Raw genomic sequence first — 15,065 nt, 5'->3', positions numbered from 1 at the left:
GAGTTCATACCCCTACATTTACATGTTTTTCTTAAGTTTTAAGGGGGGAATACAAGTAAAATCATCAAGAACACAATTAAACTTTTTCTAACAGATTACATCAGAAAAGATGGACGTTAATCACGGACTGTTTTGGTCAACTTAAATATTTTAGTTTTCAAAACTGTTCCAGGTGCAAGTAGTTCAAACTCTTAGCTTTAAAATGGCTACTTGCACATCTCCATATGATTTTTCTACAATTTATGGTGATTTTTACAAAACTGCCTGTCATTTCAGAGGCAAACCCGGACCAGTCTGTGATTATGAACATTTTCACCTCTGTTAGAGATCACTAAAAATCATGGTAAAATTTACGAACAAACTAGACTCATATTCCAAACTCTCAAAATTTGCGGATTTGGATTTAGAGCTTTGATGATTTTTTTATAAATTTTCTAAGAACAGTAACAGAAACTGTTTTTCAACGAAAAGTTGCTGTTAATTTCATTTCACCTTGTAACATGTTGAGCAAGGTGTATATCTTTATGTGATTATATGTTATTGCAATATATGATATTTTATCTTAATATTTAGACACACATCAGTTTACAAATGGATTTGGTCATATAAAATATAAAGAATAACAAGTGATTATAATCAAAGTACAATCGATACATTCAAACATTTAATAAACTATTTTGAATATAGTTTGCATACATTACCACGTACTACCCTTGGTTGATAAACTATAATAGGTATAGTTTATGATACATTACATAACAAATACATTTAAAAAGGGTACATTTATACAAAGGATATTTTCATTAAGCAAGGTACGGCCATACGGTACCAAGTTTTCATAACACGTAATTCCGTTAATGACTTTGTGAGACATTTACTTCAAATTACCATTAAGTCCTGTATTGTAACCAGAGTCTCCTTGAGGGAGAGCGTGATACTTGTGTATAGATCTATATTGGGTTTGACAAACCCACACCTAAGCTGCATGCAACAGCTAGACCGGCAGGTCTGGGGTGACAAATGTCATAACATTTCCGACGCCTGAAGAACGTCGTTTCAGGCCAACTAGGTCATAGCATGGTTATAATAACTCACATAAAGTATTAATAAATGTTGGAATTTACGGGAACTTCATTAAAATTTAATGAGTTTATGTCGATTTAAACTTGCATTGTTTTACTATAAATATGACAAATTACTTGTACATTTCGGTCTTTGGGTTTTAAGACTACATTTACACATTAAGGAAAATATTGGATTTTCTAACACAAATACTACTTTCACAAACGAAAGGCTTTTAATAATACCAAACAAAAGCTTATGAACTCACCAACCTTTGTGTTGACACTTTTTCAAACAACTTGTATTCTCAGGAAATCATTAAACAGGTAATCAAGTGCTTTTGAGGATGGGACGCTAAGGCGTCTACTATTTCATATTTTGTCAACATATTGTAATTCATTCGTAAACATGTAATTCATACAATGATGTAACTTTTTCAATTATATATATGTTGGTTGTGTTTGCTTGAATTACTATTACAATTGTTGTTATGATACTACACATGAAGTCCTCCACCCCCGGACGTTTCCGCCATCCTTGGTTTGGGGGTGTGACAGATTGGTATCAGAGCACAGTTTATAGTGAATTAAGTATATCAAACCATATAAGATATACAAACTATAAACACAATTGGGACTAATAGTCTCTGATTTGTGCATTTTTCAAATAAATATACTTTTAGAAAATAAATGATTTTTTTATTAAAAGTATAAATACATGCATACATGCTCATATAGTGTCATAACTAGAAGAACATAAAATAAAAGAAGAGGAGTTGTACATTATGGGTATGCCTTGGTATATGTAAATCAAGTCTGGGAAGGATATAGCCTGATCAACTATATCTGTCTGAGGAGTGACTTACATATACTGGGGGATAGTCATAATGGGCAACAAATCTATCAACCTAACTACACCCTACAGAGAATACTTTAAGAATCGAATCTAAACAGCTAAAAATACTATAGGAGTATTTGGTGATACTATAACCAACTTATGTGAAAACTAAAGACCTCTATTAGTAGGCCTATGATAACTGAGTGCATACGCCAAGGTTATACATAATTAAAGATATTATAGACTCAGAATCTATGACTATTGCTCTACTTCCTGTTCCTTGTTTGGTTGTGGACTTAGAGTAGAGTCATTTATTCGAAAGTCTATTCTATCTCAAATTATGTATAACTGATATGCACTACGTGATTATAGACGTAACTAATAAGGATCACCCCTATAAGTAATTATAGGATTAGGCGTCTATTAATTATTTCTTCTACCCCTATTCTCGCAGGAGCAACATGATGTGTAAATTTTAACGCCCGTACAAAACCTACTTCTACCCACTACCATAACTCCATCTCCAAGACGTTAACAGAAACACCAAGAATAGTTCACTAAAGTGCGAAAATATACATGTGTATATAAATGGTAAGGATATTTACTAAAAGGTTTATCAATGAAATAGGCATGCATTTTATTTCATTGAATCTCACTACTTGGTATTACAAACAATTTACAACTGGTAACTCTAAGATTCTTTAGGTGTACCTCGAAGTTATGTGTAATTAAGGAATGATTGACCTAGAAATGGTGAGTCCGCCTTAGGACCTGTTCCTTGTTTGGTTGTGGACTTAGGGTAGACTCATTAGGATCAACAGTCTAATAAAATTTTAATTACACATAACTGGGGGCATGTCAAGAGAATCTTAGGAGAGGATCAGACATGGAACAAATCACAAGATTATAATCAAGTTATTCCTACTAAATTCATAAGTCTATTTATATAGACCTATGGTATAGAGTCGTCGGCGTAGTCGTGTCGGCAATCTAAAATATGGCTAAATACATAATACAAACTATAATACCCAAATTATACAAAATTTTCTGCATTAAAAATCAATAGACAAATACATAAAATGAAACAAATAAAGAGGAAATGAATGGACTTTGAGCCGTACCCTTCTTCTATGATGATTTATATAAGGTAAGTGGGAGGAGTAATAAATAAAAAAAAATAAAGAGGAAATGAATGGTCTTTGAGCCGTAACCTTCTTCTTCAATTCACACACATATACGTATATGTTGCTGCAAATTAGGACTTTTGTGCCTCATGCATTTAATGCATCACATGCCTACTGCATATTCTTGACTTTGAAGCTACGTACCAGTTTCGAATTTCCCCAGTAGCACACTTTTCATTAGAAAGTACTCCAAGTCTTCACACATGCAAATTATGACTTGAGTGTCGCTATAGGTAACTAATAAAACTTTATTTTTTTTAACCCCTTAAATATCAGTACAAGCATCTAACATCGACATTTAAATTCTAAATTTCTTTTTATTACTAAAACTAGCATCTATTCAAGTCTATAAACCATGAATCTTGGGAACACGGCAAAACCCAAATAAGTCTTATCATCTATGTAAAAACTCAGGGTTTTTACCAGTGAATCTATCAGTAGCGGAGCTTGAACAATTAACTTGGGGGAGGGGGCCGAAAATATTATAAACTGAAATTAAAAAAAAAAAATCAAAATCAAAATTTGAACAATAACCAATAACTCATTTAACAATAACCAAATCTATAAGTTCATAACTAGTAAATCAAATTGGAAAATCGCCAAATCACAAATGACAGCCAAATTAAAAAGAAACTCAGTAAGACGGTAGTAACGCATAAATAGGCAACGGATTGACTGAAAACAGCAGCAGCAGTGCAATACGCCAACACCAACAATCAACAATCTTACAATCAGAAAAGAAAGAACAGCTGAACAGGATATGGGTCTCGGGATTACATACCTGATTTCTGTGAAGTGTGAATAGGGATTTGGGCATTAGGCGATGGCGATTGGCGAGAGTGAGACCAGGCGACTGACTTAGCGAGACAACGAGAAACGAACAGCAGGCGAGATAGGCAGCGAATTGGGCAAATAGGGATGAATCGATTTTGATTTCTTGATATCGGGCTTGGTAACACTTGCCTATAACCCAAGTGGGGTAACAAAGTGGATGTTCATTTGAGTTGGCCCAGTAGGCAATGTGGGCCTGAAGAGCCGAGGCATGTTATCTATCCACTGTCGAGAGAGAAGAGTTTTTGCAGCTCTGTGAAGCCAGCCTGACGCATTGCCTCTTTCTCTAAGACCCAAGCCTAAGCTCAAGCCACATGAATCAACTCTCGACTTGGAGCGGGCAAGAGTATTGGACCATTCTGATTAGGAATCGGGAGGGGCCAAAGCCCAAGTTTGAAGATAGCAGGCTTATAACAATTTTATTTTGAACTACAATTCCTACTCCTGGCCCCAATAATACTACGCCCCTGGAATCTATGATGGCTAGTGTAAACGTTATGGTCATATATCATTAAGATTCTATGGACTTAGAATGTGTGATTCCGCCTCATTCCCTGTTCCTTGTTTGGTTGTGGGCTTAAGGCGGGGTCACCCATCCAAAATGCCCTTGCAATCTTAATGATATACGACTAGTTTACGCCAATCGACTATAAAAGAACTAGTAGGACTTATAATGCAAATTTCGTCAAAATTTGTTGAAACATTCGTAATGATGGAACTCGCTAACTATAAAATATTCATAGTGGTAATACCAAGGATAAAACAGGGAGTATAAAAGCACACATAGAATACTCTATCATCCTAAAACAATAAACTCCTTTTAAATTGACTCAGCTCAAGTTACAATAAGAAATTTCCAAGGTCGTCATGTGACATCAGGCAGGTTGTTCCTCGCCATAATCAATTTCTTGTACTACGAGAAGTTTTCCACATCTTTTTCCAAACTCTTGAAGTCCCAGTCAAAATGCAAATTTCGGGACGAAATTCCCTCTAACGGGGGGATGATGTGACAACCGTCAAATTTCGCTCAAGTCAAAGTCAAACAAAGTCAACAAGTCAAACCGGTCAACTCCATTAACCCTTGTATGTTAGGGTTTACATTATACAATTCGCTATTTCAATGAGAAAACATCATTTGAAAAATTCATGTGTTTGATTTTCCTTAGCCTTAACAGTGCTAAACAACAAACCAAAGCGATAAAACACTATTGCACAATCATCGGGATTGTGTAAGACACTAAATCATGGCTTAACGGGGTTTATGGACCTTTCGTTGCGAAGCCGGACACTCAAAAAGATCACAAACGAAACCTCTCACAATCTCTTTCACTCAACCTCTCTCTATTAAAATCTCTCCCAAATCTCTCCCGAATCTCTCCCAAATCTCTCTCAAAAGTTCCTTTAATTTTTTGTAATCATTCGGGCCATCCCGACCCTTAACTGGGTAAAAAACCACTTGAAACGGGGTAAAAACGGGTAAAATAGGCTTAAGGACCCAAAACTGAAGCTTCAGGACCGAAGTCCCTGTCATAAAGGAAGACGACACACATTTATCTGTCGTAACCTTACGACTCGCGTGTTGATGACACGCAATGAGTATCAAGGAAGCCCCTGTCATAAAATAAGACGACATGCATGTTTGCGTGTCATAACTTTTCCGGTTTTTCGACTACGACTTCGTTTTAACTCCGTTTTTCATTATTTTAACGTGGGATTTTCACCCAAAACTTTATTTTATAAACTAAGGCCCCAAAATATATAAATCTCCAGGGTTTTTATAAAAATGTATTAAAAGAATTGGTGGTTGGACTAATTATTGAGGGAATATTTGCTTTTCCTTAGTTTATGACAAAAGCAAGCCACCACCACCTCACTCTATGATCATCCACTCTTTCCCACTACTCCTTGTCACCTTAGTGGACCTTTACACCCAATCTCCAGCTCTTCCCATGTTCTAAGAGCTGGAGGATTGATCCTCTCTCCTCATTCTCCATAAAGTTCTTTCATTCTACACTTAGCAACCAAAGGACACTCTCCAAAATTCTCTCATCTTTTCTCTCAATTTCAAGAACTTCAAGGCTTTCTCCAGGGATTTCTTCCTTCAATTAGTAAGTATCTTCATCATTCACATAATTATTAAACTCCATTCTACTCAAATCATTGATATCTTACACAAATTCCATCTTATTCGGTGTTAGATTCTCGAATCATCAAGACATCTTCTTAGTGTTCTTGGGTTGAACACTTCCTCTATCTCACTTTCATCAACTGAAATCACATAAGGTGAGTTCATACCCCTACATTTACATGTTTTTCTTAAGTTTTAAGGGGGGAATACAAGTAAAATCATCAAGAACACAATTAAACTTTTTCTAACAGATTACATCAGAAAAGATGGACGTTAATCACGGACTGTTTTGGTCAACTTAAATATTTTAGTTTTCAAAACTGTTCCAGGTGCAAGTAGTTCAAACTCTTAGCTTTAAAATGGCTACTTGCACATCTCCATATGATTTTTCTACAATTTATGGTGATTTTTACAAAACTGCCTGTCATTTCAGAGGCAAACCTGGACCAGTCTGTGATTATGAACATTTTCACCTCTGTTAGAGATCACTAAAAATCATGGTAAAATTTACGAACAAACTAGACTCATATTCCAAACTCTCAAAATTTGCGGATTTGGATTTAGAGCTTTGATGATTTTTTTATAAATTTTCTAAGAACAGTAGCAGAAACTGTTTTTCAACGAAAAGTTGCTGTTAATTTCATTTCACCTTGTAACATGTTGAGCAAGGTGTATATCTTTATGTGATTATATGTTATTGCAATATATGACATTTTATCTTAATATTTAGACACACATCAGTTTACAAATGGATTTGGTCATATAAAATATAAAGAATAACAAGTGATTATAATCAAAGTACAATCGATACATTCAAACATTTAATAAACTATTTTGAATATAGTTTGCATACATTACCACGTACTACCCTTGGTTGATAAACTATAATAGGTATAGTTTATGATACATTACATAACAAATACATTTAAAAAGGGTACATTTATACAAAGGATATTTTCATTAAGCAAGGTACGGCCATACGGTACCAAGTTTTCATAACACGTAATTCCGTTAATGACTTTGTGAGACATTTACTTCAAATTACCATTAAGTCCTGTATTGTAACCAGAGTCTCCTTGAGGGAGAGCGTGATACTTGTGTATAGATCTATATTGGGTTTGACAAACCCACACCTAAGCTGCATGCAACAGCTAGACCGGCAGGTCTGGGGTGACAAATGTCATAACATTTCCGACGCCTGAAGAACGTCGTTTCAGGCCAACTAGGTCATAGCATGGTTATAATAACTCACATAAAGTATTAATAAACGTTGGAATTTACGGGAACTTCATTAAAATTTAATGAGTTTATGTCGATTTAAACTTGCATTGTTTTACTATAAATATGACAAATTACTTGTACATTTCGGTCTTTGGGTTTTAAGACTACATTTACACATTAAGGAAAATATTGGATTTTCTAACACAAATACTACTTTCACAAACGAAAGGCTTTTAATAATACCAAACAAAAGCTTATGAACTCACCAACCTTTGTGTTGACACTTTTTCAAACAACTTGTATTCTCAGGAAATCATTAAACAGGTAATCAAGTGCTTTTGAGGATGGGACGCTAAGGCGTCTACTATTTCATATTTTGTCAACATATTGTAATTCATTCGTAAACATGTAATTCATACAATGATGTAACTTTTTCAATTATATATATGTTGGTTGTGTTTGCTTGAATTACTATTACAATTGTTGTTAACACTTAATCATTCCTCGGGCCCCGCCCGACATCGGACCGTAATCCGGTATCATACTAACATTCCTCGGGACCGCCCCGACATCGGACCGAAGTCCGGAAACATACAATACAAACACATGCAAGAATCACAAAGACATCAAGCATACAAGCATTCCTCGGAACCGCCCCGACATCGGATCGAAATCCAGAAAAGCATATAAACCTACATCGGGCCCCGCCCGACATCAGACCATAGTCCGGAACTACTACTAACTAAACGGGCTGGCCTTGGTGCCTTAGACCTGTTCCTACTGGAGGAAACTCACCTCGAATGCTAGCTGTGAAATATCGTGTGAGGAATCTCTGACGGCTGCTCCAACGACTCCCCGACTAACAATTTCACAGTAACACTTAATCAAAACATGATAATCCTTCTTAGGGTAAAATAACCATTTTACTCCTGGCCAAAGTCAACATCTGGGTCAAAGTCAAAGTCCAGGTCGACTCCCAGTCAACCCAACTCGTCGAGTTATCTCCTAACTCGGCGAGTTCCTGTACTACTCAGACTCGTGGTCAAACGAGTCAACTCGTCGAAACCCTTCACAAACTCGTCGAGTTCTACCTGTCATACCATCGGGACAACCCGACTTCAACTCGTCGAGTCCCTTACTGGACTCACCGAGTTCCCCTGTCTGTTTGGGCTATCTTAATGGATTAAGCCCCTACACTTCAGATCGAAGCTTCATACTTCACATAAACCCTGGAAATGTCCTTTTAAGGGTAAAGTTTCTGACTTTACCCCTTAATACCACTTCTTAAAGGGGTTTAGCTCAAACCCTGATTCCTTGGGACCTAGAAGTTGGTCCTAAACCCATCCATACACCAAACTAAAGCTTACAACTTCATATCTAAACCCCTAACATTACCTGGACACGTAAAGTTCCCACCTTTCTCCACATACATGGCCTTTTGGGGCTAAAAAGGCCATTATGACTCTCTAAGGCTTGCATGGGGGCTCCAATGGCATAAAGTTTGCACCTTTATGTCACAACAGCCCCTCTAGGTACTAGATCTGGAAGAATACCCTCTTGGGTCAATCATTTCCCAGAAGCTACTAATCTTGGACCAAAAATCCACATAAAGAGGACATAAAGAGATCTAATGAACTAATAACCAATGTAGAAGATTGATTACCAGAAAAGGTAGCAAATGGAGTGTAGCTTTTGGATCTACACTTTCCCTCTTGAGACCTTTATCTTCTTCTTCTTCCACAAGCTTCAAAAGCACACAAGACCACTCACAATGGCTCACACACTCAAAGAAAGCTCTAGGGTTTCGTGGATTAGGGTTTGGGACAAGGAGGTTGGAAATGAGGCCAAGGGGTGGGGGTTAAGGAGCTTAAATAGGGTGCAAAACCCCGAGATTAGGGTTTCATTCTGGCCGAGTTATTCGTCGAGTCGAGGGCTCTTGACTCGTCGAGTAGATAACTCAGCCCCGCGCATAATCTGCCCTCTACTCGACGAGTTAGGGCCACCAAATCATCGAGTTCTTCTTTCAAAATAAATAAATAATTGAATTAAATGCATACTAGGGACCAGACGTTACAAAGACGGTCAAAGTTTTCCACAGTCGTCACGTCGTAGCAGCCTAAGGCCATGCTATGGGGACTGATCTGAAAAGCTTCATCGAGCTTAACCCAATTTCTTCCAATTTTAAGAGCTCCAAAGCTCAGATCTGGTCCTTTCCAAGGTCTTAATGGATAAAGTTTCCAAGTTTATCCCTTAAGACACCCCTTTAAGTCTAGATCTAAACTCTTAAATCCAAAAAGGCAACTTTAAGCATGGAACTAGACCATTAAGCACTTAATCCAGTAAATCTTCAACCCAAAACTTCCAGAAGCACTTTAGGGATCCTAATGAACACTAAAATACTCTTGGGATTTAGAGAAGCCATAAAGTTGCAACCTTTATCTCTTCCACCCAAACAAACTATATGAAAGGGACCAAAATAAGACATAAAACCTAGATCTAGAGAGAAAAGCACCAAAAGATGGAAACTTGGTCACTTACAAGAGCCCAAAGAATGCTCAAGAGGTCGATGATGACGTTTGCTTGCTGAATCAACACAATAAACACCTTCTTCTTCTTCTTCTTCAAGCTTCCCAAAAGCACCAAATAAGCCAAGAATCACCAAAAAGGTTTAGGGTAAGGGTTTTCTGGGGTTTGAGGGTGATGAAGGCTGATAAGGAACCCTAAATTCAAGCTAATGGGGTTTAAATACGAATGAAATCCTAAAAGATCATGGGCTTGGTCCAGAACAGCTGCCACGCCGTGGCCAACCTACTGTCACGCCATGTCACTCACTAAAAACACGCATTCCTTTTAATCATTGAGGTAAAAGATTCCCACCGAGAATCGAGTCACGTTTCACAATAAAATATATTCTTTTCCAAGCACCATCGTTATGCTTGGATTTTAATACAAGAGGTGATCTATCGGTTTTAACTTTCAACAGGAAATGGGAATTTCCAAAGGCCGAAAGGTCATAAACGTGAGCTAACTCATTTAGACCAATGTTGAGACCCATGGAGCGGTTCAGATGGTCAATCCAATAAAGGATCCTCCAAACTGTTGGCATGGTTTGGATGTATGAGATTTTAGTAATTTCGAAGAATTCAGAGACAATTCCGAGAAAGGGATAAGTAAGACCTAAGGTAAAAGGATACTCGGGGAAACAAACCTAAACGGAAGATGTAAAATCCGGTCTGATCATGGCATCGAAAGGTTTAAAAACAATACCAGCGGGGAAGATTCCAAACGAATTCAAAGCTTTGATACTGTCGTCTTCGAAGGTATAAGTTTCCTCGTAGGAAAAGAGTTTTTGTTCTACGAAATCGTCATTAGATGTGGCTATGATGTTTGCGCGAGAGCGAGCTCCTTTTTTAACCATATTTAAAAGAAAACGAGGAAGTACAAAATAGACAAAGGAAGTACCTTCGATGATATTTGGTGAACGTCTAGAAGAAAAGCTAAAAGAGTGAGGCGAAATTGAAAAGCTGAATACCCCATTTATACAAAAATCAAGGAAAGGTAGAAGGATGATTTGACCAATTCTAACTACTAGAAATTCATCCGTTGAAATTAAAATTTACTCTATCCGTTAGAATTTTTTACTTCATTTTTTTAGTTTAAAATTATACCTCTAAATATTTTAAAAAACTAACATTTGTATTTCACATATATAATTTAGGGGCAATTGTTATGGGCAGGATCCCAAAATCATATTCAGGATCCTTATATCTCCGAAACCTTAGGATCCTTAAATATATCATAAGTTCCAGATTATTATTACTAATATTTTCTAACACTTATAACGATTATATTTTTCTCTTTTTTTTTCACATATGCAGAATTAGTCAACATAAGACTCATTCTCAACGGAGAGTCGCTTCAACCGAGTTCAAGACCCGAGAATACCAAGACAAATAACGTGCAAATATTTATTCAAGGAGGATCCTGGAAATATCGGACTTCTTGTTGATTAACTTAGACTATAAATAACACCTGTAAATCACACACTACACAACAATTAGCTCTACCGTTACACTTTTACTCATTTTATCTTCATTATCTCTGTAATCTCGGATTGAAATCAATAAAACACAACAAAAAGTTGATCATTATCACCTCCCAAAATTTTATGTCGGAGATCCTACAAAGGATCAAAGGCTTTCCTTTTCTCATTTTGATTACTATTAGATACTTGCATTACCTTAAACACCACATATCTCATACAATTTAATTAAATTTGTTTTATCGATTTTTGAAACAAATATAAAAGTCAAATCACTAAGTTGGATGAGTCTAAAACATAAATAAAAGTATTTTTAAGAAATTAGCACAATGTAAAAATGGGTACATCAGTGTCATACCATTTTGGAACATGCGGGTGAGACCCACTTGCCGTTTTTTAACCAAGTATGACGTCGTTTCAACGTGCATACATTTTAAACCTCTCCCTATCTGTATACAGTTTCGTAACCACCCATGATGTATCGAAAAAATTACGACTTTTAGAGCACAACGTACAACTCCGATACACACATAAAAACCCTCCCCTGAAAATCCCCCAAAAGCTCACTGTTATCCGGGGGAGTGAGGGATTCGTGAATGGACAAGTACAAGTGGAGTGCCCACGAGCTCTGATTCATTTCCACCATCTGTTCTTTCGCTTTCTCTCTTGCTGTCATCTGCTTTGGCTGGATCCTGGCCGGATTCCATGGCTTCAATCATCGAATCTGGTTGGACGGTAACGCCATCTCCTTTTTTCCGACTATATTGATATTATACTACGCGTTTTGCTTCTTCCGTTGCCTTAGATTTGGTCTCATTGATGGATAGTTTGTTTGTACTGATTTTTGGATGTATGTGCGAGTGTTATCGGCTCTGTATTCATAAATCTGCGTCGCATTGATCTATAAGTAAGAATTTGTGCTATCGAATATGCGTTGATTGATGAGTCACTAAACTTTAATGCTGAAATGAATAGTTATTTGTATTGGAGGAGATTTTAGTATGATTCGCAAGTCGGAACTCGCGTAATTGCGTTTAATGTAGTACTCTCATACTTTAGCACATGCATGAGATTATACATGTTCAGGAATGGATGTAAGGAAGACATCACCGAACTTTGAAGTGAAAGGATCAGGGATATCAAGAGATCTAGTTAAATGGTTTTTGGTAATTTGGTGTCAATTTTCTTATTGACCTCTAAGTTTTGATTTCAAGTTTAAATGATTTTACTGTTCTTGTAATCTTGTCAATTTGCTGCTTGACATCTAGGTTTTGATTATATTAGTAAATGATTTTCCTATTTCCATTGTTTGAACAATTTTTGGGCCACATTAACACAAGCAGCTTGTGATTTATGTGATGAATTAGTGAAGTTCTGGATGCTTACTTTTTGCCTAGAAACTTATGGTTGTACAGAATACAAAAGGGGCTTAAAAGTTAAAACAGGGGGGAAATGCCCCCTTTTTTTCTAATTTATTTTACAAGTGGAAATATGAAAATCAAATTGGGTACATTTCAGCCTAAAGGCTTATGATTCTGTAGTTTTAGCAAATCCACTCCCATTTTTGTTTCTTTTGTATCCTCACCCTTTTAGAACTGATGAACTTCGGTCCTTCCTTTCATGCTTTACTTTTCATCTCCTTTTCCTCAAGTCCAATGATCACTTTTGAATTTGTTGTCCAAGTAATTACATTTTCAGGAGCATAAGCCTAAGAATGTTTCCACTACTTATTTTTTCTTGAAAACTCAACTCTTATCTAATAAAACCTTTTAATATCCTTTGAACCAACCTGTCACACAAGAACATTTTATAGAAAACTAGGTTGGTTTTTGTATTTGTTTATCACATCTTATGTAGACATAAAACATTCTTGTAATACAACTTATTTCTTGTGGTTTAACACCAAGATACAGAGGCTGATTACTGATTACTGACCCGTTTTTTCTTTTCTTTTCTAATTGCAGTATTTGATCACAAATTTCAGTGACTTTCAGTTGGCTTGCCTTGGAAGTTTTTTGCTTCATGAATCTGTTTTCTTCTTATCTGGACTTCCTTTCATTTACTTAGAAAGGGCAGGATGGCTCAACAAGTACAAAATTCAGGTTTAACTATCTCACATTCTCATGCCTTTGAAAACCTGTTTTTTTAATGTCATTAATTTTGTTACATTTTTTATGTCCAGATGAAGAATAACACCAATGAAGCTCAAAATAAATGCATCACTCGCTTACTATTGTATCATTTTTGTGTCAATCTCCCTGTTATGATTGCTTCATATCCTGTCTTCAGATTCATGGGAATGCGAAGCAGTCTTCCATTGCCATCCTGGTATTTTCAAGTCCTTTGTCAAAAGTCAAAACATAAAATATATATATTTTTCATTAATTTTTTTCAATTGTAATCCGTTTTACCTTTTCACTTTGTAGGAAAGTAATGTCTACACAGATAATATTCTACTTCATAGTTGAAGATTTTATATTTTACTGGGGACACAGAATTTTACATACCAAATGGCTGTATAAGCATGTCCACAGTGTCCATCATGAGTAAGAGGCTGTTTCTTTTTTACCTAATGAGCTTAATGCATCTATACATTATTTTTCATTAAGTTTCATTTTTTTTTTAATGTTTTTCATTTTTTCATTTATTTAATTCATTTATACAACAGGTATGCAACGCCTTTCGGATTGACTTCAGAATATGCACACCCTGCTGAAATATTATTCCTTGGTTTTGCTACTATTTTCGGTCCTGCCATCACGGGCCCACATCTCATAACACTTTGGTTGTGGATGGTGGTGAGAGTTCTTGAGACAGTTGAGGCACATTGTGGTTATCATTTCCCATGGAGCCCCTCAAACTTTCTTCCTTTATACGGGGGGTTAGTGATTAGTCTTACTCTATAAATAATAAACTTATCATTCATTTTTTTTTTTTAATATTTACTAACATTATTGCTATAACAAATTTCCCTTTTATAAAAAAAAAAAAATCAGTTCTGACTTTCACGACTATCATCACCGACTTATCTACACCAAATCAGGGAACTACTCATCAACTTTTGTCTACATGGACCGGTAAGACTTTAGTTTTAATTTTTATCTGATTATGTCATGTCAAACACAGTACAATCAGTTATGTCCTGTACACGATTGTGATATGACAAATGACATCTTTGCATCAGGTTATTTGGCACGGACAGTGGGTACAGAAAGCTGAAGGCATTGAAGAGTGAAGAGGAAGCCATGTTTAAAGAGAATTGACTAAGGGGAGAAAAGGTTCCTTGTTTTTTTTCTTGAATGTGATTTGTTTCTATACTTTTAACGTTGTTGATTTGAAAATCCTTTTCAGAACCAAAAAGAAACTTGTTGAATAACAAGCATTGTTTTTTCTCCTTTAAACGTGTGCATCAAAAATGGTCGATGAATTGTTATTTATTTTTTGAGTGAATTACATTATTGGTCCCTAAGCATAGCTAATTTTTGCAATTTTGGTCCAAAAGATATATTAATTTTAGTTGGAACAGAGACAAAAAAATTTTGCAAGAGAAAACTTTTTAGGACCAAAATTGAAAAAAGTCTGCTACACAGGGACAAGAAATGTAACTTACTCTATATTTTGTATTTTGGTAATGAATTATTTCGTACAATATACCTACATATTTCAATTTTTGTTTATTTGAGACGTAATGGTTCTTTTGTATTTCGTAGTTGATACTTGCTGCGGCTTTGACTGGCCACAAAATGAAAAATAAACAATA

At 36.0% G+C, this 15,065-nt stretch overlaps 1 protein-coding gene and 1 long non-coding RNA gene across 2 annotated transcripts; both read left to right on the top strand.

The window, feature by feature from the left end:
* The first annotated feature begins 5,937 nt into the window (after positions 1 to 5,937).
* Positions 5,938 to 7,647, top strand: LOC145136819 (uncharacterized). Its single transcript, XR_013720725.1, has 3 exons — positions 5,938 to 6,022; positions 6,113 to 6,197; positions 7,573 to 7,647. It is a non-coding gene; the product is annotated as an uncharacterized LOC145136819 (long non-coding RNA).
* A 4,138-nt stretch (positions 7,648 to 11,785) lies between these two features.
* LOC145137895 (methylsterol monooxygenase 2-2) lies at positions 11,786 to 14,706 on the top strand. The gene is made up of 7 exons (XM_079072037.1): positions 11,786 to 12,040; positions 13,270 to 13,407; positions 13,488 to 13,633; positions 13,732 to 13,851; positions 13,974 to 14,186; positions 14,302 to 14,382; positions 14,490 to 14,706. Exons 1-7 carry the CDS (start codon positions 12,011 to 12,013, stop codon positions 14,566 to 14,568), a joined length of 807 nt encoding a protein of 268 aa, XP_078928163.1. The 5' UTR covers positions 11,786 to 12,010; the 3' UTR covers positions 14,569 to 14,706.
* Positions 14,707 to 15,065: the final 359 nt, after the last annotated feature.

The sequence above is a fragment of the Lactuca virosa genome, chromosome 9 (assembly GCF_052849685.1).
Source record: "Lactuca virosa cultivar CGN04683 chromosome 9, Lactuca_virosa_CGN04683_v6, whole genome shotgun sequence".
Classification (NCBI taxonomy): domain Eukaryota; kingdom Viridiplantae; phylum Streptophyta; class Magnoliopsida; order Asterales; family Asteraceae; genus Lactuca; species Lactuca virosa.
This window is presented reverse-complemented; position numbering and strand designations above follow the sequence as displayed.

What these genes read in the sequence shown, in the direction of transcription:
- LOC145137895 (XM_079072037.1), top strand. Translation starts at nt 12,011, where the DNA reads ATGGCTTCAATCATCGAATCTGGTTGGACG. An exon ending in TCATCGAATCTGGTTGGACG is followed by an intron (nt 12,041 to 13,269) that starts GTAACGCCATCT and finishes TTCTAATTGCAG; the next exon opens with TATTTGATCACAAATTTCAG. An exon ending in GTCCACAGTGTCCATCATGA is followed by an intron (nt 13,852 to 13,973) that starts GTAAGAGGCTGT and finishes TTTATACAACAG; the next exon opens with GTATGCAACGCCTTTCGGAT.